The sequence below is a fragment of the Mauremys reevesii genome, linkage group 22, assembly GCF_016161935.1.
Source record: "Mauremys reevesii isolate NIE-2019 linkage group 22, ASM1616193v1, whole genome shotgun sequence".
Classification (NCBI taxonomy): Eukaryota; Metazoa; Chordata; order Testudines; family Geoemydidae; genus Mauremys; species Mauremys reevesii.
This window is the reverse complement of record NC_052644.1, coordinates 21160336-21184356: the sequence shown is the minus strand read 5'-3', so window position 1 is coordinate 21184356 and position 24021 is coordinate 21160336. Positions and strand designations below refer to the sequence as shown.

Here is a 24021-nt window from a genome sequence, read left to right as displayed (position 1 = left end):
CCGTCACCGCAGCTTAGTCTGTCCCTGAGCCACCAACCCCCCGACCCCACTCCCCTCCCAGAGCCGGGGGGAGAACCCAGGAGTCCTGGCCCCCAGCTCCTCCCTGCTCTAACCACCAGACCCCACTCCCCTCCCAGAGCCGGGGGGAGAACCCAGGAGTCCTGGCCCCCAGCCCCTCCCTGCTCTAACCACCAGACCCCACTCCCCTCCCAGAGCCGGGGGGAGAACCCAGGAGTCCTGCCTCCCAGCCCCTCCCTGCTCTAACCACCAGACCCCACTCCCCTCCCAGAGCCAGGGAGAGAACCCAGGAGTCCTGCCTCCCAGCCCCTCCCTGCTCTAACCACCAGACCCCACTCCCCTCCCAGAGCCGGGGGGAGAACCCAGGAGTCCTGGCTCCCAGCCCCCCTGCTCTAACCACTAGGGCTGAGGGGTTGTTATTTTGCACCTTCGCAGCTGGTGTGGGGAGGGAGGGGGTGGAAGGCTGGGGGGGCGGGGCCCATGGTTACCTGCCCAGGTATGCTGCGGGCGCGGCTGCTCGGGATCGCACCACACACCTGTGCCCAGGTGACGGAGGGGAAAGGACGGTTCCCTGGACACCTAAGAGCCGGATCTGGTGGGACTGAGGGGTGGACCCCGCTCTTGTCAGTATCTCCCCCCCACACACCTGAGATGCCTCTTTCTCCCAGCCCTGGGGGGGGCAACGTCTGAATAGCTGGTGCGAGATCGGGTAAGTGGGGGGCGGACAGACTGGAGGGGCCCCATGCCAGGGAATTGCGGGTTATTAGGCCTGAGTCAATATGGCCAGGCTCCTGGGTTGGCCTTGGTCTGGGGAGGGGATGTGGGGCGGGGGCGGCTGGGATGGGAGGCTGGGGGGGCAGCCCCTTCGGGAGTGGGGATCCCCCCCCCATGGATGTGGGGGGTGGGTGGAGGGAAATAGTCTGTTCCCACACCCTTGATAAACAGACCAGTTGCTTACGGGGCGAACGGGGAGACGTGACATGAGGGAGAGGCCCGTCCCGGACGCCTGGGTTCTCTCCCAGCTTTGGGAGGGGAGGCGAGTGGTTAGAGCAGTGGAGCTGGGGGCCAGGACTCCTGGGTTCTCTCCCCAGCTCTGGAAGGGGAGTGGGGGCTAGTGGTTAGAGCACGGAGGGGCTGGGGGCCAGGACTCCTGGGTTCTCTCCCCAGCTCTGGAAGGGGAGTGGGGGCTAGTGGTTAGAGCAGGGAGGGGCTGGGGGCCAGGACCCCTGGGTTCTATCCCCGGCTCTGGGAGCGGAGTGGGATCTAGTGATTAGAGCGAGGGGGGGGGGGGCTGGGAGGCAGGACGCCTGGGTTCTATCTCCAGCTCTGCAGGGAGGGATGGTGCCACCCCCAGACTCTGTCAATGATTCTCTCACTGTCTTTGAACCCTCAAGGTGAAGTGTGAATTGTGGATTCTGTCAACACCATGAGCTCCTCAGGCAGGTGAGTACGGGGTGGGGATCCAGGACTCCTGGGTTCTCTCCCTGGATCTGGGAGTGGAGGGGGGGCTAGTGGTTAGAGCAGGGGGTGGGGGACTGGGAGCCAGGACTCCTGGGTTCTCTCCCTGGCTCCAGGAGGGAAGCAGGGGCTAGTGGTTTGAGCGGGGGTGGGGGACTGGGAGCCAGGACTCCTGGGTTCTCTCCCCAGCTCTGGGAGGGGAGTAGGGGCTAGTGGTTAGAGATGGGGGCGGGGAGCCAGGACTCCTGGGTTCTCTCCCTGGCTCTGGGAGGGGAGTAGGGGCTAGTGGTTAGAGATGGGGGTGGGGATCCAGGACTCCTGGGTTCTCTCCCTGGATCTGGGAGTGGAGGGGGGGCTAGTGGTTAGAGCAGGGGTGGGGACTGGAGCCAGGACTCCTGGGTTCTCTCCTGGCTCCAGGAGGAAGCAGGGGCTAGTGGTTTGAGCGGGGTGGGGACTGGGAGCCAGGACTCCTGGGTTCTCTCCCAGCTCTGGGAGGGGAGTAGGGGCTAGTGGTTAGAGATGGGGGCGGGGAGCCAGGACTCCTGGGTTCTCTCCCTGGCTCTGGGAGGGGAGTAGGGGCTAGTGGTTAGAGATGGGGGCGGGGAGCCAGGACTCCTGGGTTCTCTCCCTGGCTCTGGGAGGGGAGTAGGGGCTAGTGGTTAGAGATGGGGGCGGGGAGCCAGGACTCCTGGGTTCTCTCACTGGCTCAGGGAGGAGTAGGGGCTAGTGGTTAGAGATGAGGCGGGAGCCAGGACTCCTGGGTTCTCTCCCCAGCTCTGGGAGGGGAGTGGTATCCCGTGGTTAGAGCAGGAGGCTGGGCGCCAGGACTCCTGGGTTCTCTCCCTGGCTCTGGGAGGGGAGTAGGGGCTAGTGGTTAGAGATGGGGGTGGGGAGCCAGGACTCCTGGGTTCTCTCTCTGGCTCCAGGACAGGAGCGGGACCCCAACAAGCCGCTCTCCCTGTTGCCAGGCCCTGGCTCTGTTCTCCTGTTCTTTAACTTTCTCGTTCTCCTTCCCGCTCTCCGCAGCGAGGTCTCCAAGCTCAGCGCCAGGGAGATCTATGGTGAGTCTCTGATGGGGGCAAGGGGAGGAGTGGAGGCGGGGGGAAGAGCAGCTGGGCTGCGTTATTATTGTAGGGTCTCTCGCAGGTCTTTGGTGAGCTGCTGTGTTGTTGTAGGGTCTCTCTACTGGGCAGAGGAGTCAGGTGTGTTCATTTGTTATTGTCGGGTCTCTGCTGAGCCCCGGTGTTATTGTCGGGTCTCTGCTGAGCCGTGGTGTTATTGTCGGGTCTCTGCTGAGCCGTGGTGTTATTGTCGGGTCTCTGCTGAGCCGTGGTGTTATTGTCGGGTCTCTGCTGAGCCCCTGTGTTATTGTAGGGTCTCTGCTGAGCCGTGGTGTTATTGTCGGGTCTCTGCTGAGCCGTGGTGTTATTGTAGGGTCTCTGCTGAGCCGTCGGGTCTCCGCTGACCACGGTGTTATTGTCAAAAAGAACAGGAGGACTTGTGGCACCTTAGAGACTAACACATTTATTTGAGCAGAAGCTTTCGTGGGCTACAGCCCACTTCATCGGATATCCGCACAGAATGGAACCTATAGTGAGGAGATCCGTATAGACATACAGAGAGCATGGAAGAGCATGGAAAGCCGGGCGTTGTCCTACCAACTCTAAGAGGCTAATTAATTAAGAGAGAGGAAAAAAAAAAGCTTTTGAAGAGATAATCGGGATAGCCCAGTACAGCCAGTTGGATAGGACGGGTGAGAATATTTACAAGGGGAGAGATCTCAGCCATTCCCAGCCCCTCTTCAAACCCGAGGCGATTGTATCTAGTTTGCAGATCAATTCCAGCTCAGCTCCGCGGAGCCCCGGTGTTATTGTAGGGTCTCCGCTGAGCCGTGGTGTTATTGTCCGGTCTGGGCTCGTCCCTGGGGCGGTGTTATTGTAGGGTCTCATGCACCCCCCTCCCTCCCTCCCCGCTGGCTGCAGTCGCTGCATTTCCTCCAGTGCAGTGTGGCGCAGTCCAGAGGCCGACCTGGCAACAGCCCAAAAGGAAACAAAGTGCTTGACCCCTCCCCCCCCCAGGGTGTATCTCCCCCTCCCCACTTCTCCTCTGGTGTTATCAGCAGAACCTCCCCCTCCCTCCCCAGGGTGTATTTCCCCGCCCCCACTTCTCCTCTGGTCTGATCAGCAGAAACTGCCCCCACCCCTGGGTGTATCTCCCCCTCCCCACTCTGGTCTGATCACCAAGACCTGCCCCCCCCTCACCCCACCCAAGGAGGGAAACCGAAAGAGAAACAGATCAGGCCCCGGGTTGGAGCCAAAGGAGTTGGGGGCGGGAGTCCCTGCTAATCCCCAGCCGCAGCCACCAAACTGGTTTCCCCAGGGCACACTGGGAAAGTCACTCCCTGCCCTGGGGCTGGATCGGGGCCGGCGCCCCCTAGAGGGGAGAAGCCCCTGCCCCATTCCCCGCCCCCCTGAGCCAGCCAGTCCCTGCCCTGGGGCCGGATGGGGGCCGGCGCCCCCTAGAGGGGACAGGCCCCTGCCCCATTCCCCGCCCCCCTGAGCCAGCCAGTCCCTGCCCTGGGGCCGGGTGGGGGCCGGCGCCCCCTAGAGGGGACAGGCCCCTGCCCCATTTCCTGCCCCCCGAGCCAGCCAGTCCCTGCCCTGGGGCTGGATTGGGGCCCGCGCCCCCTAGAGGGGACAGGCCCCTGCCCCATTCCCCCTTTATAATTTGCCTGTCTCTTTTCACAGAGCAGAGGAAGAAATATTCCAACTTCATCATGGCCGACGTCTCCCAATACACCGTCAACGTGAGCCTGGGGCTCTGGGGGTGCAGTTGGGGGGGAGCAAGGGGTGGGGGGGTCACTAGGGCGCGGGTAACTAGGGGCCCCCACCCCCGATCTGGCCCCGGGGGGGGAGAATGGGGCATGGCCCCAAAGGGGGCTGTTGGGGCCGCAGGGGGCAGTGCTGGGTGGGGAGGTGTTACGGCTTGTTTGGGGGAAAGGGGCTCGGGGGCTGGGTGTGGGGCTGGAGGAGGGGCTGGGTGTGGGGAGGAGCAGGGAGTGTGTTGGGAGCCTGGCAGCTGTGTAGGGGTTGTGGGGGGCTGCCGAGGGGGCATTGGGCCTGGGGGGGCTGTGGGCTGTGGGGAGGAGTATTGGAAGCCTGGGAGGACCTGGGGGGGCTGTGGGGTCTGGGGGGCTGCATATGGGGTGTTGGGCTGGGGGGGCTGTGAGGAGGGGTGTTGGGAGCCTTTGGGGGCTGCATAGGGGGCCTGGAGGCTGCATGGGGGCGGCTCTGGGCTCACCCCCTGCCCTCCCCCCCCAGCACCTGGTGACGTTCCCGGTGGGGGAGGCGGCGGAGCTGCGCTCGGTGGAGGACGCCGTGCGCAAAGTGGCCGCCATGGAGACCCAGGGCCAGGTCTGGGCCCAGGAGATGCTGCTGCAAGTCACCGGGTCGGCCATCAGACTGCTCGACGTCCACTCCAAGGTGTGTGGGGGCCTGGGCGGGAGGGTCTCTGGGCATTGGGGCTGGGGAGGGGCTGGGGCGCTGGGGCTGGGGCGCTGGGGCTGGGGAGGGCTGGGGCACTGGGGCTGGGGGTGGGTCTGGGTCCAGGGGAGGGTCTGTGGGCGCTGGGGCTGGGGACGCTGGGTCTGGGAGGGTCTGGGGATGCTGGGGCTGGGGAGGGCTGGGAGGGTCTGGGGCGCTGGGGCTGGGTCCAGGGGAGGGTCTGGGGGCGCTGGGGCTGGGGGAGGGGCTGGGGGCACTGGGGCTGGGTCCAGGGGAGGGTCTGTGGGCGCTGGGGCTGGGGGAGGGTCTGGGGGCGCTGGGTCTCGGGGAGGGGCTGGGGGCACTGGGTCTGGGGGTGGGTCTGGGTCCAGGGGAGGGTCTGTGGGCGCTGGGGCTGGGGAGGGTCTGGGGCGCTGGGTCTCGGGAGGGTCTGGGGCACTGGGTCTGGGGTGGGTCTGGGTCCAGGGAGGGTCTGGGGGCTTGGGCTGGGGAGGGTCTGGGGGCACCGGCTGGGTGGGGGGGGGGGGGCGCTGGGGCTGGGTGGGTCTGGGTCCGGGGAGGGTCTGGGGGCGCTGGGTCTGGGGGAGTGTCTGGGGGCACCGGTGCTGGGTCCAGGGGAGGGGCTGGGGCGCTGGGGCTGGGGAGGTCTGGGGCGCTGGGTCTGGGGAGGGCTGGGGCACCGGGCTGGGTCTGGGGAGGGCTGGGGCGCTGGGTCTGGGGAGGGCTGGGGCACCGGGGCTGGGTCCAGGGGAGGGGCTGGGGGCACTGGGTCTGGGGGAGGGTCTGCTGGGGCTGGGTCCAGGGGAGGGTCTGGGGGCGCTGGGGCTGGGGGTGGGTCTGAGGGCGTCAGGCCGGCCGTGACTCTGTCGCCCCCCGCAGGAGGAGCTGGAAAGCTACGGGCTGGCGGCGGTGCTGCGCTGCGAGGCCGTGCTGCCCAGTGCCCGCGCCCCCTCCCTGCTGCTCCTCGTGTGCCAAGAGCCCCAACAGACCCAGCCCGACGCCCACTTCTTCCAGTGCACCCACATCGGGGTGAGCAGCCGCCCTCGGGGACTGCGGGGGGGAGGGGGCAGCCTCGCCCGGACGCCTGGGTTCCTACTCTGCCCTGGGGTTCCTGCCTCTTTAAATGCCACTGGCCCCGCCCCCTTTGGGTGACATAACTAGCCCCGCCCCTTTCACTTGAAGGCATTGGCCCCACCCCTTTGAACCCGGACTTTTGGGTTCCTCCTGTTGGGATGCCCGCACCATGCACCCGCTGCCTTTATATGGCACTGGGATCCACTGGCCCCGCCCATATGGTGACATCACTAGCCCCACCCCCTTTTTTGCTGCCCTGACATTCACCTGGACTCCAGGGCAGCGATAGCTCCACCCCTTTTTGCATCATGCCCCGGGTCTCCACCATTGGTCCTAGGGACAAGCCTTCATGGGCCAATCAGGTGTGGCTCCCACATGGCAGGAAGTCCCACCTTCTGATGGGAGGGACTTCCATATGCCATGAGCCAATCAGCTTCCAGAGCCACAATTTCCATTGCAAAAAGTCCCGCCAGTTCAGCCAGTGTGAGGAGCCTCAGCCAATCAACTGCTAGAGCCATGAGATCACAGCGAGTCCTGCCTTCTGGGGGGTGGGACTTCCATGTGGCATCAGCCAATCAGCATCCCAGGACTGTAGCATCCCATGCAGGAAGTCCCGTCTTCCAACGGGAGGGATTTCTCTGCTGAATCAGCCAATCAGCTTCAAAGGGCCTTGGCTGCATTCCAGGAAGTCCCGCCTCCCTATGGAGGATTGACAGCTGTCAGCCCCTCCTTCTAGTGGGGCAGTCAGGGTCTGACTCTGGGGGCAGGTGGGGAAAATGCTGTTGTGTCTCCTCCAGTCCCCATGCCAAGGGGGCTGGGCACCCCGAGGCATGCTGGGTAGCAGGTGGCAAAAGCTGGGTGTTCTGATCTGGCTGGCACGGACCCACACAAGGGAGTTCCCACTATCCTGCCCCCTCCCTGTCCCCTGGATCAGACCCACAGGCCTGTCTACCCTAGTATTCCGCCCCCTTTTGCCCCCTGGATCAGACCCACAGGCCTGTCTACCCTGGTATCCCACCCACCTCAGGACAAACTCATGGGCCCATCTACCCCGGTATCTGACCTGTGCCGTTCCTGCCCCCCCGCAGGCGGAGCCGATCCGGGAGGACATTAACAGTGCCCTGCAGGACTTCACATCGGGGAGCAACGCTCAGAGGAAAGAAGCGCTCAGGTGGGGCGGGACCCCGGAGTCCGGGGGACTTTGGCTGGGCGGGATGTGGGGTGCAGGTGCTCTGGCCTGGATGCAGGTTTGACCTTGGGGTGAAGTGGAAGCCTGATGGGGGGGGGTCGTTGGCGGAGTTCTGGGGGGCTGAAGTAAAGGAGGGATGCCATAGTGGGTGGGGGTCATGGGGCGGACCAGGGGGGTGAGGTTATGGGGGGCCCCACAGAGGCATGAGAGTGGGGTGACGGGGGTCTAGAGGGCGTGAAAGGGAGACCCCCACATGGGCTGGTGGAAGCTGGGGGGGAGAGAGAAATGGGGGTGACGGAGGCAGCCTCCAGGGGAGATGGGACTAGAGGGGTGTAGGGGGAGACACTGAGGGGCTGGGGGGACCCCCTCTAGGCTGGGGGTGATGGGGCAGGCTGGGGAGCCAGGGGGTGTCTTTCTGAGGGGTGGGGGCTCGGGTACATTTTTGGGTGTCTCTCATCCTCCCCTCAATCCCCACCCCGTATCGTTCACAGAGCAAACCAGGAGAAGATGCAGAACGGGGCACCGCCGACCCCGGGGGGGACAGGCCCCCGGCCCCCACCCCCCCACAGGAAGGTGGTGATCACCCCCTCAGCCACTCTGAATGAGATGGAGACGCAGAGTCAGAGAGACGCAGGTGTGTGTATGTGTGTGTGGGGGGGGGCAGAGCCAGGGAGGGAACCCAGGAGTCCGGGCCCCCCCCATACTCTAACCACTAGCCCCCCTTCCACTCCCCGAGCCGGGGGAGAATCCAGGAGTCCTGACCCCTGTCCTTTGTGCCCCCAGCTGACCCCTTGGACCCAGGCGCGCTGCGGACTGAGCGTGATGTGGTGAGTTGGACTGGGCGGGGGGGGGCGGGATTTGGGGGTATGGGGGTTATGGTACACGGGATGGGGTGTCGGGGAGTAGGTGAGGGACTGGGTGGCAGTGGAGGGAGGGGAGATTTTGGGGGGTGAGGGATGAGGTGGGTCTGGGGGGAATTTGGGCGTATTGGGGTTTAGGATGGGGCATTGGGGGGGAGCCGGGGGGCTGGGAGGCAGTGGGGGGAGGGGAGATTAGGGGGGTGAGGGATGAGGTGGGGCTGGGGTTGCGTGTTCACCCCATCCCCTGGTGGCGGGGGGATGATGATCTGCTGCAGCCCCCCACCCCCGAGCTGGCACGGACTTGGGGGTGGGGGCTCTGGGGGCTGCACAGAGGGGCCCGGCGCCCCTGCTCACCCCCCCCTCCGCTTACCCCCCCCCCAGGAGCTGCTGAACCGGGTCTTCGACGACATCGAAGTTTTCGTGAGCAAACTGCAGAAATCGGCCGAGGCCTTTCGGGTCCTGGAGCAGCTGAAACGGTCGAGCCGGGGGCGCAGCCGGGAGCCGGGGGGTGAGAGACCCTGAGACCCCCCCGGCTGCCCCCTCCAGACCTCCTGTCTCCTCCCCACCCCGTCCTGCCCCTCATGCACCCCCCTGGGAACTTCCCATGGCACGGGGACGCCGCCAGGGGGTGAGACACCCTGAGATGCCACATCTCCCCCCCCCCGAGACCTCCCGTCTCCCATACACCCCCCACTGGGAACCGCCCATGCCTGGGGGCACTGCCAGGGGGTGAGAGAGCCTGAGACCCCCCATCTCCCGGCTGAGACTCCCCCCGCGTGAGATCTCCCCATCTGCCCCCGCAATACACCCCATACTTGGAATTACCTGGGGACACCACCGGGTGCTAAGGGTGAGCTACCCCCTTCCTCTGCAGCCTTCCTCGGAAACCCCTTCCCCCCCAACACGGGGTTAACCCTTTCCTCTCCCTGCAGAGGGGCTCCTGACGCTGCGGGCCCGGATACCCCCCAAGGAAGAGTTCCAGGACACTCTGGCCAAGATGAAATATTCCTTCAGCCTCCTGGTGAGTGACGCCTTGGGGGGCAGGGGGGGGGGAGACAGCGCTGTATCTCACCCCACAATGGGGACCTCCCTTCGCCACCTCAGAGCCCAGGATGGGACCCAGGAGTCCTGGCTCCCAGCATCCCCTCCCCCCTGTTCTAATCCCCTAGTGCCCACTCCCCTTCCAGAATCAGGCGTAGAACCCAGGAGTCCTGGCTCCTGCTCTAACCACTGGACCCCACTCCCCTCCCAGAGCCAGGGAGAGAACCCAGGAGTCCTGGCTCCCAGCCCCCTGCTCTAACCACTAGACCCCACTCTCCCCTCCCTAGCGAAAGAACCCAGGAGTCCGGTCACTCTCCCTCCTCCTCCCCATCTGGAATTTGTGGGGTTTACTGACCCAGAGTGGGGGGGTCTCTCTCCCTTCCCCTCCCCCCAGGCAAGACTCCAGTCAAACATCTCCAATCCCACTTCGGAGGAGCTGGTTCACTTCCTGTTTGGTCCCCTGAAAATGGTGAGCGGGGGGTTGGGGTTCAGAAGTGGGGGGGGGCTGCCATAGCCCCAGCTGTGGGGCTTGGAATTGCCAGTGCTGGGGTGGGGGGGGGAAGGGAGGGGCCTGTGGGAGCTGGGGTTGTGGGGAGACCCTGGCTTGGGGGGGGGCTGAAGTGGCCAGGGACAGGACTGGAGGGGTTGGGGGAACATGGGATCCCAGCTCCTGGCGGGGCTGGGCGTTTGGGGCTCTGAGCTGTGGGGAGGAGGAGGGGACTGCAGGGTCTGGAGTTGTGGGGATCTGGGTGTGGGGGATTGGGGAGGGATCCCAGCATGGGGGCTTCAGGAGGGTTGTGGCTGGAGGGGGCAGTTGGTGTCTCCTTGGAAGGGCTGAGGTGTGTGGGGGGATCTGGGGGGCTGCAGGGGACGGGAGGGGATATAGTGGGACGCTGGGAGGGGCAGATCTGTGGCTGCGTATCCCAGTGGGGGGGTCTCTCACTGACCCTGGTCAAAGGGGGGGGAGGCTGGGATCCGGGGGTCGCTCTCACCTCTCCCTGTTCCCTCCCCCCAGGTGGTGGAGTCGTCGGGGGGCCCAGAGTTCGCCAGCGAGATCCGCTCCCCCATGCTGACCCTCGAGGCCGTCACCCTGCTGCGGGGCTGCCTGGGGGCCCAAGAGGCCGAGCTGTGGGGCTCGCTGGGTGATGACTGGACCCGGCCCAGGTATCCCGCTCGCCCTGGGGCCGGGGTGGGGTGGGGGCAGAGCTGGGCGGCTGCCTTTGGTTCTCCATGATGTCTGCCCGTGATTGTACCCGGCTCTGCCAGGCCTGGGATCTGCCCCGGGTGCCTTGATTTTTCACCCATGATTCCACTGGTTTGCCTGTGATTTTCACCCATGATTTTCACCCATGATTCTGTGATTTTTACCGATGATTGTTGCCTGTGATTCCTTGATTTTTCACCCACAATTCCATGTTTTATCCATGATTTTCACCCACAATTCTGTGATTTTTCACCCATGATTTTTGCCCCAGGGTACCTTGATTTTTTTCACCCATGATTCCACTGGTTTGCCCATGATTTTCACCCATGATTTCCACTCAAAATTCTGTGATTTTTCACTTCATTTTCACCCATGGTTCAGTAATTTTTTTACACATGATTATTGCCTGTGATTCCTTGATTTTTCACCCACAATTCCACGTTTTATCCATGATTTTCACCCACAATTCTGTGATTTTTCACCCATGATTTTTGCCCCAGGGTACCTTGATTTTTTTCACCCATGATTCCACTGGTTTGCCCATGATTTTCACCCATAATTTCCACCCATGATTCTGTGATTTTTCCACTCATGATTCTGTGATTTTCACCCACAGTTCTGTGATTTTCACTCATGATTGTTGCCCAAGGTTCCCTGATTTTCATCCATGATTCTGTGATTTTCACCCATGATTGTTGCCCGTGATTCCTTGATTTTTTTCATCCATGATTCCACATTTTGCCCATGGTTTTCACCCATAATTGTTGCCCACAGTTCAGTGGTTTTCACCCATGATTTCACCCCCAATTTCTGCCCATTGATTTCTGCCCGTGATTCCTGGATTTCACCATGATTCCAGCCATCCGTGGTTCTGTCTCTCCCCACAGGGTGGAGTTCCCCAGGGACTACGCCGCCCCGTATACCCCGAGCTTCCAAAGCGGCTGGACACCGCCCCGCCTGGGCCCCGACGGGCAGCCCTGGGAGGATCCGGTGGAGACCCAGCACCGGCATGAAGTGCGCCGGGCACAGGTGACTGGCGTGAGGGAGAGGTGACCCCTTATCCGATGAGGGCAGAGGGGAGTGTGGGGTGGGGAGGAGGCAGGTGTGGGGGGTGGTTATGGGGGATGGGAGTGGGAACGTGGAGTGTGGGGGAAAGGTGGGGATTGGGGGCACAGTGGGGGGATGGGGGTGACTAGAAAATGGGGGTAAGAGAGATCAGAGGGTGGGAGGTGAGGGCAGAGGGCTGGGGGGATGCAGTAGGGTAGGGGGAGGGTTGCGGGGTCACAGCAGGGAGGTCGCTCATCCCCACTCACTCCATTCCCCACTTCTTTCTGCAGCAATCGGCTCCTCCAATCGAAGCCAACGGGTATGTAGCCCCCTGCCTGTGTCCCCACGCACACTTCCCTCCCCAAACTGTCCCTACCCCATGCATGGGGGCAGGTGGGAGGGGTGCTGGGGCTCAGAGAGGCCGGGGGCCTGTGGGGAGGGACTCGGTGCAGGGAGGTTGGGGGGGTGTCCCAGAGTGGGAGGGGGATGAGGGGAGGAAGGAGCTGAGGTTGGGGGTGGGGTCGAGGGAGCATTTCAGATGAGGAACCTAAAAAGGCCTTTTCTTTGTTTTCTCTCTTTGTTTCTCTTTGTTGGGGGCAGGTGGGTTCGGTGGTGAGGGGCGGGGGCAAGTTAGGGGTGGGAGGGAGACTGGGGGTCAGAGGGGGTTGGGGGGCTGGCTTGGGGGTGTATGGTGGTTAGGGGGAGGGAGGGGATTCAGGCTGGAGGGGGTGAGGGGAGGGGGCGGTGGAGGGGGTGGGAGAGGTGGGGGTTAGGGGTTGGTTGGGGGCAGGGAGGGGGTTAGATATTGGGGGGCAGGGGGAGTGAGGGGGCACGTAGGACCCTAGGTCTCAGTGAGGGACTGGCGCCTGGGAAGGGGGCACACCGGGGGGGGAGGGGGGCTGCCCCAGATGGCATTTGAGGGGATAGAGAGGAAGGAGGGAACGAAAGAGGAAGACATCGGAGGAGAGAGAGCCCGTCCCGCCAGCGCCCCACCCCCCCAGCAGCCCAGCCAAGGTAGGGAGTGGGGGGGGGCGTCGACCTTTCTCCCTCCTTCCCCCTGCATGGGCTTGGCTGCTGGGGATGCCCCGTCCCCCACCCACCCGCATTGCGAGACGTGACCCCTCGGGCCCCAGCGCGGTGCAGTCGCTTTGACTTCGCAGCATGTGTACGGGGGGGGGGGGGGGAAGGGGGTATATGCCCTGAGATGGGGGGGGAGGGCAGGGGAATAAGGGAGAACCCAGGCGTCCTGGCTCCCATCCCACCCCGCTCTAACCACCAGCCCCCACTCTCCTCCCAGAGCCAGGGAGAGAACCCAGGCATCCTGGCTCCCAGCCTCCCACCCCACTCTAACCGCTAGACACCACTCTCCTCCCAGAGCCAGGGAGACAACCCAGACGTCCTGGCTCCCAGCCCCCCATCCCACTCTAACCGCTGGACACCGCTGTCCTTCCAGAGCCAGGGAGAGAACCCAGGTGTCCTGGCTCCCAGCCCCCCTGCTCTAACCGCTAGACACCACTCTCCTCCCAGAGCCAAGGAGAGAACCCAGGAGTCCTGGCTTCCAGCCCCTCCCCCCCGCTCTCACCACTAGACCCCCCTCCCCCTGACCCAGTTTTCCTCCCCTCTCCCCCCAGCCACAGAGGGACAGAAGACGGGAGGCTGGTGAGCTGCAAGTACGACTTTGTAGCCAGGAACAGCAATGAGCTGTCTGTCCTGCATGGGGAGGTTCTGGAGGTGAGTCTGTCTGTGGGTTTCCCTGGCTGGGGCCACTGCTGCGGGGAAGCTCACAGCACTGGGGCACTGCTGGGGGGGAAGTGCACAGCGTCAGGGGTCCCTGGATGGGGGCACTGCTGGGGGGAAGCTCACAGCACCGGGGCACTGCTGGGGGAAGGGCAGAACATCAGGGGTCCCCAGCTGGAGGCACTGCTGGAGGGAAGTTTGCAGCATCAGGGGTCCCCGGATGGGGGCACTGCTGGGAGAGAAGCTCGCAGCGCTGGGACACTGCTGGGGGAAGTTTGCAGCATCAGGGGTCCCCGGCTGGGGGCACTGCTGGGAGAGAAGCTCGCAGCGCTGGGACACTGCTGGGGGAAGTTTGCAGCATCAGGGATCCCCGGCTGGGGGCACTGCTGGGAGAGAAGCTCGCAACGCTGGGGCATTGCTGGGAGGAAGTTTGCAGCATCAGGGGTCCCCAGCTGGGGGCACTGCTGGGAGAGAAGCTCGCAACGCTGGGGCATTGCTGGGAGGAAGTTTGCAGCATCAGGGGTCCCCGGCTGGGGGCACTCCTGCGGGGAAGCTCGCAGCGCCAGGACACACCTCCCCGCCCCGGCCGGGACAGTGCCCGTGGCTCAGCGTCTCTCCCGCCAGGTGCTGGACAACACCAAGAAGTGGTGGAAGGTTCAGAACCGCTCCGGCCAGCAAGGCTACGTCCCCTTCAACATCCTCAACCCGCTCCCGGCCACCCAGAACCGCGGCCCGGCCGACCTGCTCAACGGCACCGGCAGCGCCGGCTCCAGCCCCCGCCAGGCCAGAGCCCCGGTGAGCCCAGCAATACGGGAGTGGAGAATTGGACCTCTAGGGGGTGCCGGCCCCAGGGCAGGGACTGGCTGGCTCAGGGGGGCTGGGAATGGGGCAGGGGCCTGTCCCCTCTAGGGGGCGCCGGCTCCCACCCGGCCCCAGGGCAGGGACTGGCTGGCTCAGGGGGGCTGGGAATGGGGCCCGGGGCCTGTCCCCTCTAGGGGGCGCCGGCTCCCACCCGGCCCCAGGGCAGGGACTGGCTGGCTCAGGGGGGCAGGGAATGGGGCCCGGGGCCTTTTCCCCTCTAGGGGGCGCTGGCTCCCACCCGGCCCCAGGGCAGGGACTGGCTGGCTCAGGGGGGCAGGGAATGGGGCACGGTGCTATGGGGGACTAATATTTCTTCCCCCTTCCTCCGATCCTGACTAGGGCCCCCCAGGCTTGGCAGCTCTGAAGAAAAAGGCCCCAGCCCCAAATGGGACCCAGGGGAATGGCTCCGAGGGGCTTGGCCTAGACCCCAATGAGAGAGGTAAGGAGCCCCCTATACGTGAGGGGAGAGGGGCAGTACCCCATGGAGACCTCAGGCCCCGCCCCTTGTGTGTGTGTGTGTGGGGGGGGGAGAGTATCCCCACAGAGACCATCCGCCCCGCCCCTTATAGCTTCCCCATGGTGACCCCTCCTAGAACTGGAGGGGGAGGTGCCCTATGCCAGGCCCTGCCCTCTGTGGCAGGACCAATTTTTTCCCAGACTGTGGGGATTGAACTCCCAGAGGGGTCCCCAGGCCCTGCCCCCTCTGTGTGGGGAGGATGGGGGGTCTGTATCCCAGAGGGGTCCCCAGGCCCGCCTCTGTGTGGGGAGGATGGGGTCTGTATCCCAGAGGGTCCCCAGGCCCCGCCCCTCTGTGTGGGGAGGATGGGGTCTGTATCCCAGAGGGTCCCCAGGCCCCGCCCCTCTGTGTGGGGAGGATGGGGTCTGTATCCCAGAGGGTCCCCAGGCCCCGCCCCCTCTGTGTGGGGCGGCTGGGGGGGGGTCTGTATCCCAGAGGGGGTCCCCAGGCCCCGCCCCCTCTGTGTGGGGAGGATGGGGGGTCTGTATCCCAGAGGGGTCCCCAGGCCCCGCCCCCTCTGTGTGGGGAGGATGGGGGGTCTGTATCCCAGAGGGGGTCCCCAGGCCCCGCCCCCTCTGTGTGGGGAGGATGGGGGGTCTGTATCCCAGAGCCCCGCCCCTCTCCCGGTGCATGCTGGGTAACGGGCGGCTCTCCCGCCCCGCAGAGCGGCTGAACGAGGAGCTGCTGCAGCGCCTGGCGACCGGCCGGGGCACCCTCGCCAAGCCCCTCCTGGTGCACCGGGCGCCGGACACGTCGGTGCCGCTGGACCACGACTCCGACCCCGCCCAGGTCCAGGCCTGGCTGGAGGCCAAGGGCTTCGAGCCCCTGTGAGTAGGCGTCGGGCACCGGGACAGGGCGCGGGCACATGGGCGCGCTCTGATTGGCTAGCTTGATACGTCTCTGCTTCCCCATTGGCTGGCTTGGCACCGCCTGGCTTCTGACTGGCGGGGGCATCCCGCCATCCTCTGATTGCCAGCCCAGCTCTGCTCTGATTGGCTGGCTCGGCAGCTCCTGGTTTCTGATTGGTTGAGGGGGAGGGCTGTGAGTGGCTGTCTGATACATCCTTTCTCTCTGTTCTGATTGGCTGATCCGGAGCCTCGTGGCTTCTGATTGGCTCATGGAACTCACAATTACCCCCCACCCCCATGGTTGGTTGAATCAACTTTCCTCTCCGCTCCAATTGGCTGGTTCTCCCCCGCTGGAGGCGCCCACTTCTCCTCTTGCTGCTCCCTGATTGGTGGTGGCTCACCACCTGCAATTGGTCAGCTGGATCCCAGGCGAGCTGTGATTGGGTGGTGCCTTCCCATGGAATCCTTCATGATTGCATTTCATTGGACAGCCGGGGAAGCGGCAAAAGGATACTAATAATTAATTGGACCAATCAGAAAATAGGATGGGGGGGCATTAACCAATCACATGGCAGCTGAGGGGTGGCTGTGTGGTGGTCTTTAAAGTCTCTTGCCTCAGGATCCACCAGCGTCATGGCTGGGGGGAAGCTCACAGCACTGGGAGCGTCACTACCTGGGGCACTGCTGGGGGGAATCTCGCAGCCTGGGAGGGTCACTGGCTGGGGGCACTGCTGGGGGGAAGCTCGCAGCACTGGGAGGGTCACTGCTTGGGGCACTGCTGGGGGGAAGCTCGCAGCACTGGGAGGGTAACTGGCTGGGAGGAAGCTCACAGCACTGGGAGGGTCACTGCCTGGGGCACTGCTGGGGGAAAGCTCACAGCACTGGGAGGGTCACTGGCTGGGGGCACTGCTGGGGGGAAGCTCGCAGCACCGGGAGGGTCACTGGCTGGGGGCACTGCTGGGGGGAAGCTCGCAGTACCGGGAGGGTCACTGGCTGGGGGCACTGCTGGGGGGAAGCTCGCAGCACTGGGAGGGTCACTGGCTGGGGGCACTACTGGGGGGAAGCTCACAGCACTGGGATGGTCACTGCCTGGGGCACTGCTGGGGGGAAGCTCGCAGCACTGGGAGGGTCACTGGCTGGGGGCACTGCTGGGGGGAAGCTCGCAGCACTGGGAGGGTCACTGGCTGGGGGCACTGCTGGGGGGAAGCTCGCAGCACTGGGAGGGTCACTGGCTGGGGGCACTGCTGGGGGGAAGCTCGCAGTACCGGGATGGGGGGTATCAGTGGGAGGGTCTCCGTGGGGCACTTGGCCTGACTGCTCCCCCTGCCCCCCCCAGGACGGTGAGCACCCTGGGGGTGCTGAACGGGTCCCAGCTCTTCTCGCTGTCCAAAGCCGAGTTCCAAGCCGTGAGCCCCGAGGAAGGAGCCAGAGTCTACAGCCAGGTCACCGTACACAAGGCCATGCTGGAGGTACCACGATCTGCCCCCAGGACTCCTGGGTTCCCTCCCCAGGTCTGGGAGGGGAGTGGGGTCTAGTGGTTAGAGCGGGGGCTGGGCGCCAGGACTCCTGGGTTCTCTCCCGGCTCGGGGGAGGGGCTGCGGGTACCTAGGGCTGTGACTAATGCCCTCTTTGCCCTCCCAGGACTTTAGGAAAACCTCCGAACTGGAAGCCGTGATGGAGAAACGGAAGAGGAAATTGGAGGGCAAGACAGAAGCATCCCGCTCGTGAAGAAGGCAAGGACATGGTGCCCCCCCCCAGCTGGCAGAGCTCCCCCCACTGGCGAGGGTGCTGCTTGGGGGGGCTGGACCACCGGACCCCCACCTGGCTCACAGACTCCCCCCTCCCCAGCTCTCTGTGAGGGCGTCTCCCCGAACTAGACACGCGAAGGACTCTGCACGGGTATAGATTTCTTCTCGGGCATCTGGCTACCACCTGCTCCATTCGGGCTACCACGCCTCTTAAAGGAACAGCCCCCGGCGCATACGTGCGGCTCATTCCAATTTCCTACCTCGGGGCATCTTTTTGTCGTCATTGTTGTTTTTTACTTCCACTATTTATTTAAGAAAGGGGGCAAACTTTGAAATGTAGCCCCCCCCTTTCCCCTCCAAATGGTATGACCTCCCTCGTCCACAATCCCCCCTCTCTTCCCCCCTAAGTGGTACAACTTCTATACTCCAACCCCCCTGCATTTCGACTCAAGTGGTACAGCCTCCCAGTCTGCACAGCCCCCACCCCCTGGTATAATCTCCAACACTGCCTTTTCCTCTCAAGTGGTATGTCCCCCCGTTTTCTCCCCCCCATTTCCCCCCAAATGGTACAGCCCTGTTTTCTCAATTGGTATGTACCCTATTCTCCAAGTATGACTCCCCAGCCTTAGAAACCCCCCATTGCCCCTTAAATGGTACCACCTCAGTCTCCACAGTGCCCCCTCCATGTCCTCCCCCCAGAAATGGTATGACCCCCTCCCCATTGTTCAGCCCCCACCAATGGACCCAACCCGCCCACCTCCTGTTCTGATTGGTGCAGACCTGAGGCTAGGGGGCACAGCAGAGGACCTCATTGCATGTAGTACCCCCTGTGGCCACCAGAGGGGGATGCTCTGTGCCAGTCAGCGCCACCAGTCCTAAGGTTGCTTAACAGTTTCCATTCCCAGCTCCCTTTTTTGGGGGGCTGCTTATAACTCAGCCAAACCAGAACGGCCGGGGCTGAAAGTTCCCAGCTCTGCAGCAGGCTGGGTTGGGGGTGGGGGATATTCGGGGCGAATCGATTCTGCTGTTTTCGAGAGGGAGGCTGCCAGAGGGGAGACGTACACGTTCAGTTTTAGCCCGCGGGGGGTGCCATGAAGCGGTTGGATGGCCCAGTTCCACACCACTACGTGCCCTTCGCGGCTGCTCGGCTCCTTGCTTGGGGGGGGTCGACTCTCCCCACCCCCCCAAAAAAGGAGGGGGAAAAGCAATAAATAGTGGGAAATGTTGACCCTTCGGGGCCTTTTCACAAGTGCAATATTTATACGGGGCGACGAATCTGGGTAGCGTTTATCTCGCGTGAATAAAACATGCTACAAATGTGAGGCTCGCGTGTCGTCTGAATTATGGGCGCCTCAGCCTGAAAGTGGGGCCGACACTGTGCCCAGAGGGGAACAGCCCCATTCCCTGCCCTGGGGCCGGATGGGAGCCGGCGCCCCCTAGAGGGGACAGGCCCCGCACCCCATTCCCAGCCCCCCTGAGCCAGCCAGTCCCTGCCCTGGGGCCGGATGGGAGCTGGTGCCCCCTAGAGGGGACAGGCCCCGCACCCCATTCCCTGCCCCCCAAGCCAGCCAGTCCCTGCCCTGGGGCCAGATGGGAGCTGGCGCCCCCTAGAGGGGACAGGCCCCGCACCCCATTCCCTGCCCCCCAAGCCAGCCAGTCCCTGCCCTGGGGCCGGATGGGAGCCAGCACCCCCTAGAGGGGAAAAGCTCCATGCCCCATTCCCCGCCCCCCCAAGCCAGCCAGTCCCTGCCCTGGGGCTGGATGGCAGCCAGCGCCCCCTAGAGGGGAAAGGCCCCATTCCCAGCCTCTCCCAGCCAATCTGCGAGAGTGCCTCCAACTGGAGAGCTGGTGTCGCCAACTCCTGTTTTCTGATTCTCTGCCCCAGTTAGGGTCACATCAATAGGACTCCTGTGTTCTCTCCCATCTCGGGGAGGGGAGGGGGTTAGAGCAGGGTGGGGGCTGGGAACCAGGACTCCTGGGTTCTATCCTGGCTGGGCTGGGGGGGGGTGTCTAGTGGTTAGAGCAGGGACCAGCCCTACGCTGCTCAGGCCGGATGTTTAAAGAGCAGATTCCTCTCATTCCTGATGGGCTGCCCTGGCCTGGGACGGAGGGGGGTTGAACCGCAGAGCAGCGCAGGGCATTCTGGGAAATCACAGTCTCGCTCTGTTTCTTTCTTTTCTTCTTTCCCGACATAATTTTTTTATCTCCTCCATCCCTGAGATTCCTTCTTTCTTCTCCTTCTCTCATTCGATCTCCCGCCTCCCTCCACTGTCACACAGGCAGAGCCGGGGGGAGCCCAGGGCTGGGCTAGCAGGGGCTGCGGGTCGGGAGTGAGGGGCACCGGCAGGGCTGGACTAGCAGGGGCTGCGGGTCGGGAGTGAGGGGCACTGGCAGGGCTGGGCTAGCGGGGGCTGTGGATCAGGAGTGGGGGGCACCGGCAGGGCTGGGGGAGGCAGGGCTGGGCTAGCGGGGGCTGCGGGTCGGGAGTGAGGGGCACCGGCAGGACTGGGGGTGGGGGGGGTGACATAGAGGAGTGAATCTCTCCAGCCTGGTTGGGCCTGTGCTGATGATTCAGAGGCGGCTGAGCTGGGCAGGGGAAATCCCAGGGCACAGAGGTACCTTCCTGGCCCCTCCTCCTGCCCCCCACACCGGAGCCTCAGGCCCCTGGAGCTGATCCCCAGAGTCTGGTACAATCTCCAGGCTGCCCCACTGAGCTGGCATCAGACCTGGGCGATTGGGCCAACCTGGGGCACTGTCGGCCTGCGTGAGGGTGGGGGAGGGGCTGGGAGCCAGGACTCCTGGGTTCTCTCCCTGGCCCAGGGAGGGGAGTGGGGTCCAGTGGTTAGAGTGGGGGGAGGGGCGCTGGCTCTGGGTGATCTGTTTCTTTTTTGAGGGGGGGGGGAATAAACAAATAACTCTGGCTGCTGCCAAAGAACCAGGCAAAACAGCTGCTGCCTGGCCGGGCTGCAGGGGGCGGCCAGGACAGCTAGTTATATGGGGACCCCCGGCCTGGTGCTGGGATGCAGCTGGCTCTGGGGTGGGGCGCGGGGGCTGGGTATACGGGGACCCCTCACCCTTGGGGAATGCCGGTTTCCCCCGTCCCTGGGCGGGGGGGGGTCCGCATGGAACAGAAGATGAGGGGCTGTGAATCCACCAGCCGCCCCCCACTTCCCCGTCTCAATCCCCCCGCCCCAGAAATGCGGCGGGGGGGGGGCAGGGCCCGATCCTGGGCAGCGCCTGGAGGCTTCTGTGCTCTGGCGTCTCTTGCGCAACCTGGTCTACGCCGCCCCCCGCCCAATTCATCGCCACGGCCACGTACCCTGGGCGGGAAGGGGGAGGGGGGCAGCCCGGGCCGGAAATGGACTCCAGCTGTTCGCTTATCGGCAGGATGTGGCCGAGTCCCCAGGGGGCCAGATCGCAGGCTCCGGCCCCCTCCCCAGCTGGGGGTCCACTGTATTGCTGGACAGTGCTCCCCTCCCAGAGCCGGGGGGAGAACCCAGGCGTCCTGGCTCCCAGCCCCCAACCACCAGATCCCACTCCCCTCCCAGAGCCGGGGAAAGAACCCAGGCGTCCTGGCTCCCAGCCCCCACCCTAACCACTAACCATGGAAGCCTGCTGGAGTGAGGAGGGGTGTGTGTATCTCACCCACTTTATCTTAATTAGCTAAACAATAACCCCCGTCTGGGCCCCTCCCCCCAAGGTGTGACTGTCGGGGGCGGGGGCGGGTCTGGCTGGCACCTGAGCATTGGGGGGGGGGGGGAGCTGCTGTGTATCTCGGTGATTTCCCCATCTGGACTCAGTAGGACACAACCCCCCCTCCCCCGAAGAAGCCCCCGGAGCAGCAGCACAGGCTGGTTGCGCTGGCAGCAGTAGTAAGGCCGTTATCTGCGCTGCGGGGCTCAGTCCCAGAGCAGGGCGCTTGGCTGGGGGTTCATGTGCCCGATACGGAGCAGGACACCAGACCCGGCCGGCCCTGGCTCTCAGGGGTTAATTACCGTCGGAGGCTGGAGGCAGGGAGCCGGGCGGACCCAGCGCCTCCCCCCTCTCCGGCCCCCCTGCATTTCCTGCCGCAGGATCCAGAGCCGCGGCGCTGGGAAATGGAGAAATGAGCCCCCCCCCAACCCGCTCTAACCACTAGACCCCGCCCAGGCGAGAACCCAGGAGTCCTGGCTCCCGGCTCTAACCACTAGACCCCACTCCCAACCCACAGCTTGGGCTGCACTGTCCTCGGTCCGCCCAGATCCACTCATCGGCTGGGGGGGGGGGGGAATGGGGGAGTGAACGGACAGAGGGTCTGTGGGGATAGACAGAGAGAGAGAGAGAGAGAGACCGACCTATCTCTGTCTATCCCCCTCTATCTACCTATCCATCATCCCCATCACCCCATCTAAATACCTATCCCTGTCACCCCCTCTATCTCTCTATCCCCATCACCCCATGTATCTATCCCCCCATCCATCTCTCTATCTATCTATCTATCCATCCCCACACCCCCTCTGTCTATCTATCTATCCCCATCCACCCCTGCGTCCACCCCTCCCTCTATCTATCCATCCCCACCCCCACTCTATCTATCTATCCATCCATCCCCCCACCCTCCTCTATCTATCTATTCCCATACACCCCCCCATCTCTCTATCTATCCCCAGCACCCCCCCCCCCTCCGTGGCTCACACGGGTCTAGAAGTTGTTACTGGTTGGGACGCCCCCCCCCCGCCGCTCCCCCTTCAGGAAATTCCAGCGTGGGGCGGGGCCCCCCCCCGGTGTGGGATTCCCACCATTTCCTCCCCCCTCCCCCACTTCCCCATCCTTCCCCTTCCCTCCTTCACACAACGTTTCCCCGGGGACGGGGGGTAATTTTGCAGCGCGCCCCCCCCGTCGAGTTTCTCACTTGAAAAAAAAATCCTCGAGCCTCTGTCTCTTTAAGAAGAGAGAGTTGGAGGAGGGGCGTGGCTGAGAGAGGGCCCCGCCCCTTTAACCCTTCACGAGGCAGAGGTTTTTTTTCTGAGCCAGGCGCTGACTTTCTCGCCCCTTGCGCGGCGGGACCCCAGCTGAGCGGAGCGGAGCGGAGGGGGCCGCCCTGCCGGGCCAGTGCCCCACTGAGGATGCACGTTCCTGCTAGAGGTGGGGAGCTAGGGGGTGGAGGGACGGCTGGGTGGGGTAGCTGGGGTGTGGGGTCAGGATTGGGGGGCGATGAGGGGGCTGAGAGTGGGGAATCTGGGGTGGGGGCTGCTGGGGGCTGAGGGTGGGGAGAGCTGGGGGCTGAGTGGGGATCTGGGGTGGGGGCTGCTGGGGGCTGAGGGTGGGGAGAGCTGGGGCTGAGTGGGAGATCTGGGGTGGGGGCTGTTGGGGGCTGAGGGTGGGGAGAGCTGGGGGCTGAGTGGGGATCTGGGGTGGGGCTGCTGGGTGGCTGAGGGTGGGAGAGCTGGGGGCTGAGTGGGGATCTGGGGTGGGGCTGCTGGGGGCTGAGGGTGGGGCTGCTGGGGCTGAGTGGGAATCTGGGGTGGGGATCTGGGGTGGGGGCTGCTGGGGCTGAGGGTGGGGAGAGCTGGGGGCTGAGTGGGGATCTGGGGTGGGGGCTGAGTGGGGAATCTGGGGTGGGGGCTGCTGGGGCTGAGGTGGGGAGAGCTGGGGGCTGAGTGGGGATCTGGGGTGGGGATCTGGGGTGGGGGCTGCTGGGGGACTGAGGGTGGGGCTGCTGGGGGCTGAGTAGGGGATCTGGGGTGGGGAGAGCTCAGGGAAGGAGGAGGCAACTGGGGAGGATCGGGGTCGGGGGCAGCTGGGAAGATCCGGGGGGGGGGTGGAGGTAGGTGGGGCAGCTGGGGGGCGGGGCAGCAGAGAGTGATCTGAGTGTGGGGGCAGGAGTGGGGGATCTGGGGGGTGGGGGCAGCTGGGGGGATTTGTGGCTGGGGGCACCTTAGGTGAGGGGCAGGAGTGGGGGATCTGGGGGGTGGGGGGCAGCTGGGGGGAAGGGGGAACATTCCTGCAGCTCGAAGAGCCTGCGCTTGGTCCCCATCCCAGACTCGGCCGCCCCGGCCCTGCCGTGATCCAGGCGGGGCCCCTGGTGGGTCCCACGCCTGCCCTGGGTCACACGGCCCCGGGCATGTTCTAACCAGGTTAGAAACCTGCCCATCCCGCCACCAGATGCCAGGCAGGCGCCCGCTGTGATGACAGAGGTGTGGGCGGGAGTCGGTTTATGATTTGATAACATTAGCCCCGTCAGGCTCTTACTAGCTGCTGGATTCCTGGTGGTCTGGCCCTGTTACCGATGGGCTGCATGGTCATTTGACTTCCTCCTCCGCCGGCTCATTTTAGTCCTGATCTCACCATCAATTTGCTGTAGCCTTTAGGTGCTGCAGATTTTGCTGGAGAGTTTATTTGCTAACTTGCTGTAGAAATGCATTTGCTATACTGGAATCTAGCAGACGTGTCTTAGACCCAATAGCTCAGACCGCGAGCCGGCCCGTACCTCAGACCGCGAGCCGGCCCGTACCTCAGACCGCGAGCCGGCCCGTACATCAGACCGCGAGCCGGCCCGTACATCGCGAATTGGCTGGTCAATTCTATAGCAAAACCACCACTTAGCAACTATAGAGTGAGCTAGGAAATAATGAACGTGTTATACAGCAAACGAGCAATGAAATAACAAATCAATTCTCTAGCAAACTAGCAAACGACTTATTTAGTTGTTTGCCGCTTTGCCGTATAACTTATTTGTTATTAAGAACATAAGAACAGCCTAGACTGGGTCAGACCGAAGGTTCATCCAGCCCAGTGTCCTGTCAGTCAACAGTGGCCAATGCCAGGTGCCCCAGAGGGAGTGAACCAAACAGGCAATGATCAAGTGATCTCTCTCCTGCCGTCCATCTCCACCCTCTGACAGACAGAGGCTAGGGACACCATTCCTTACCCATCC

At 64.0% G+C, this 24021-nt stretch overlaps 2 protein-coding genes across 2 annotated transcripts in view; both read left to right on the top strand.

Moving 5' to 3' along the window:
- The first annotated feature begins 547 nt into the window (after nt 1-547).
- Nucleotides 548-18380, top strand: EPS8L1 (EPS8 like 1). Its single transcript, XM_039510001.1, has 21 exons — nt 548-727; nt 1413-1461; nt 2503-2537; nt 4224-4282; nt 4797-4958; nt 5859-6008; nt 7142-7224; nt 7734-7876; nt 8026-8069; nt 8484-8610; nt 9035-9123; nt 9538-9612; nt 10159-10307; nt 11235-11376; nt 11685-11713; nt 13026-13125; nt 13756-13926; nt 14332-14431; nt 15174-15336; nt 16694-16826; nt 16999-18380. The coding sequence occupies exons 2-21, from the start codon at nt 1445-1447 to the stop codon at nt 17083-17085; spliced, it is 2058 nt and encodes a 685-aa protein (XP_039365935.1). The 5' UTR covers nt 548-727; nt 1413-1444; the 3' UTR covers nt 17086-18380.
- Nucleotides 18381-21981: 3601 nt separating this feature from the next.
- The window catches only part of CDC42EP5 (CDC42 effector protein 5), a 13475-nt gene continuing 11435 nt past the window's right edge, over nt 21982-24021 (top strand). The window contains exon 1 of the mRNA XM_039510179.1: nt 21982-22229. The gene's annotated coding sequence lies outside the window, so the exon portion shown is untranslated. The remainder of the gene's footprint in view (nt 22230-24021) is intronic.

Excerpts from the sequence above, each read along its gene's own strand:
- EPS8L1 (XM_039510001.1), top strand. Across the intron at positions 2,538-4,223 it reads CAGCGCCAGGGAGATCTATG|AGCAGAGGAAGAAATATTCC; the intron begins GTGAGTCTCTGA and ends CTCTTTTCACAG. Across the intron at positions 7,225-7,733 it reads CAGAGGAAAGAAGCGCTCAG|AGCAAACCAGGAGAAGATGC; the intron begins GTGGGGCGGGAC and ends TATCGTTCACAG.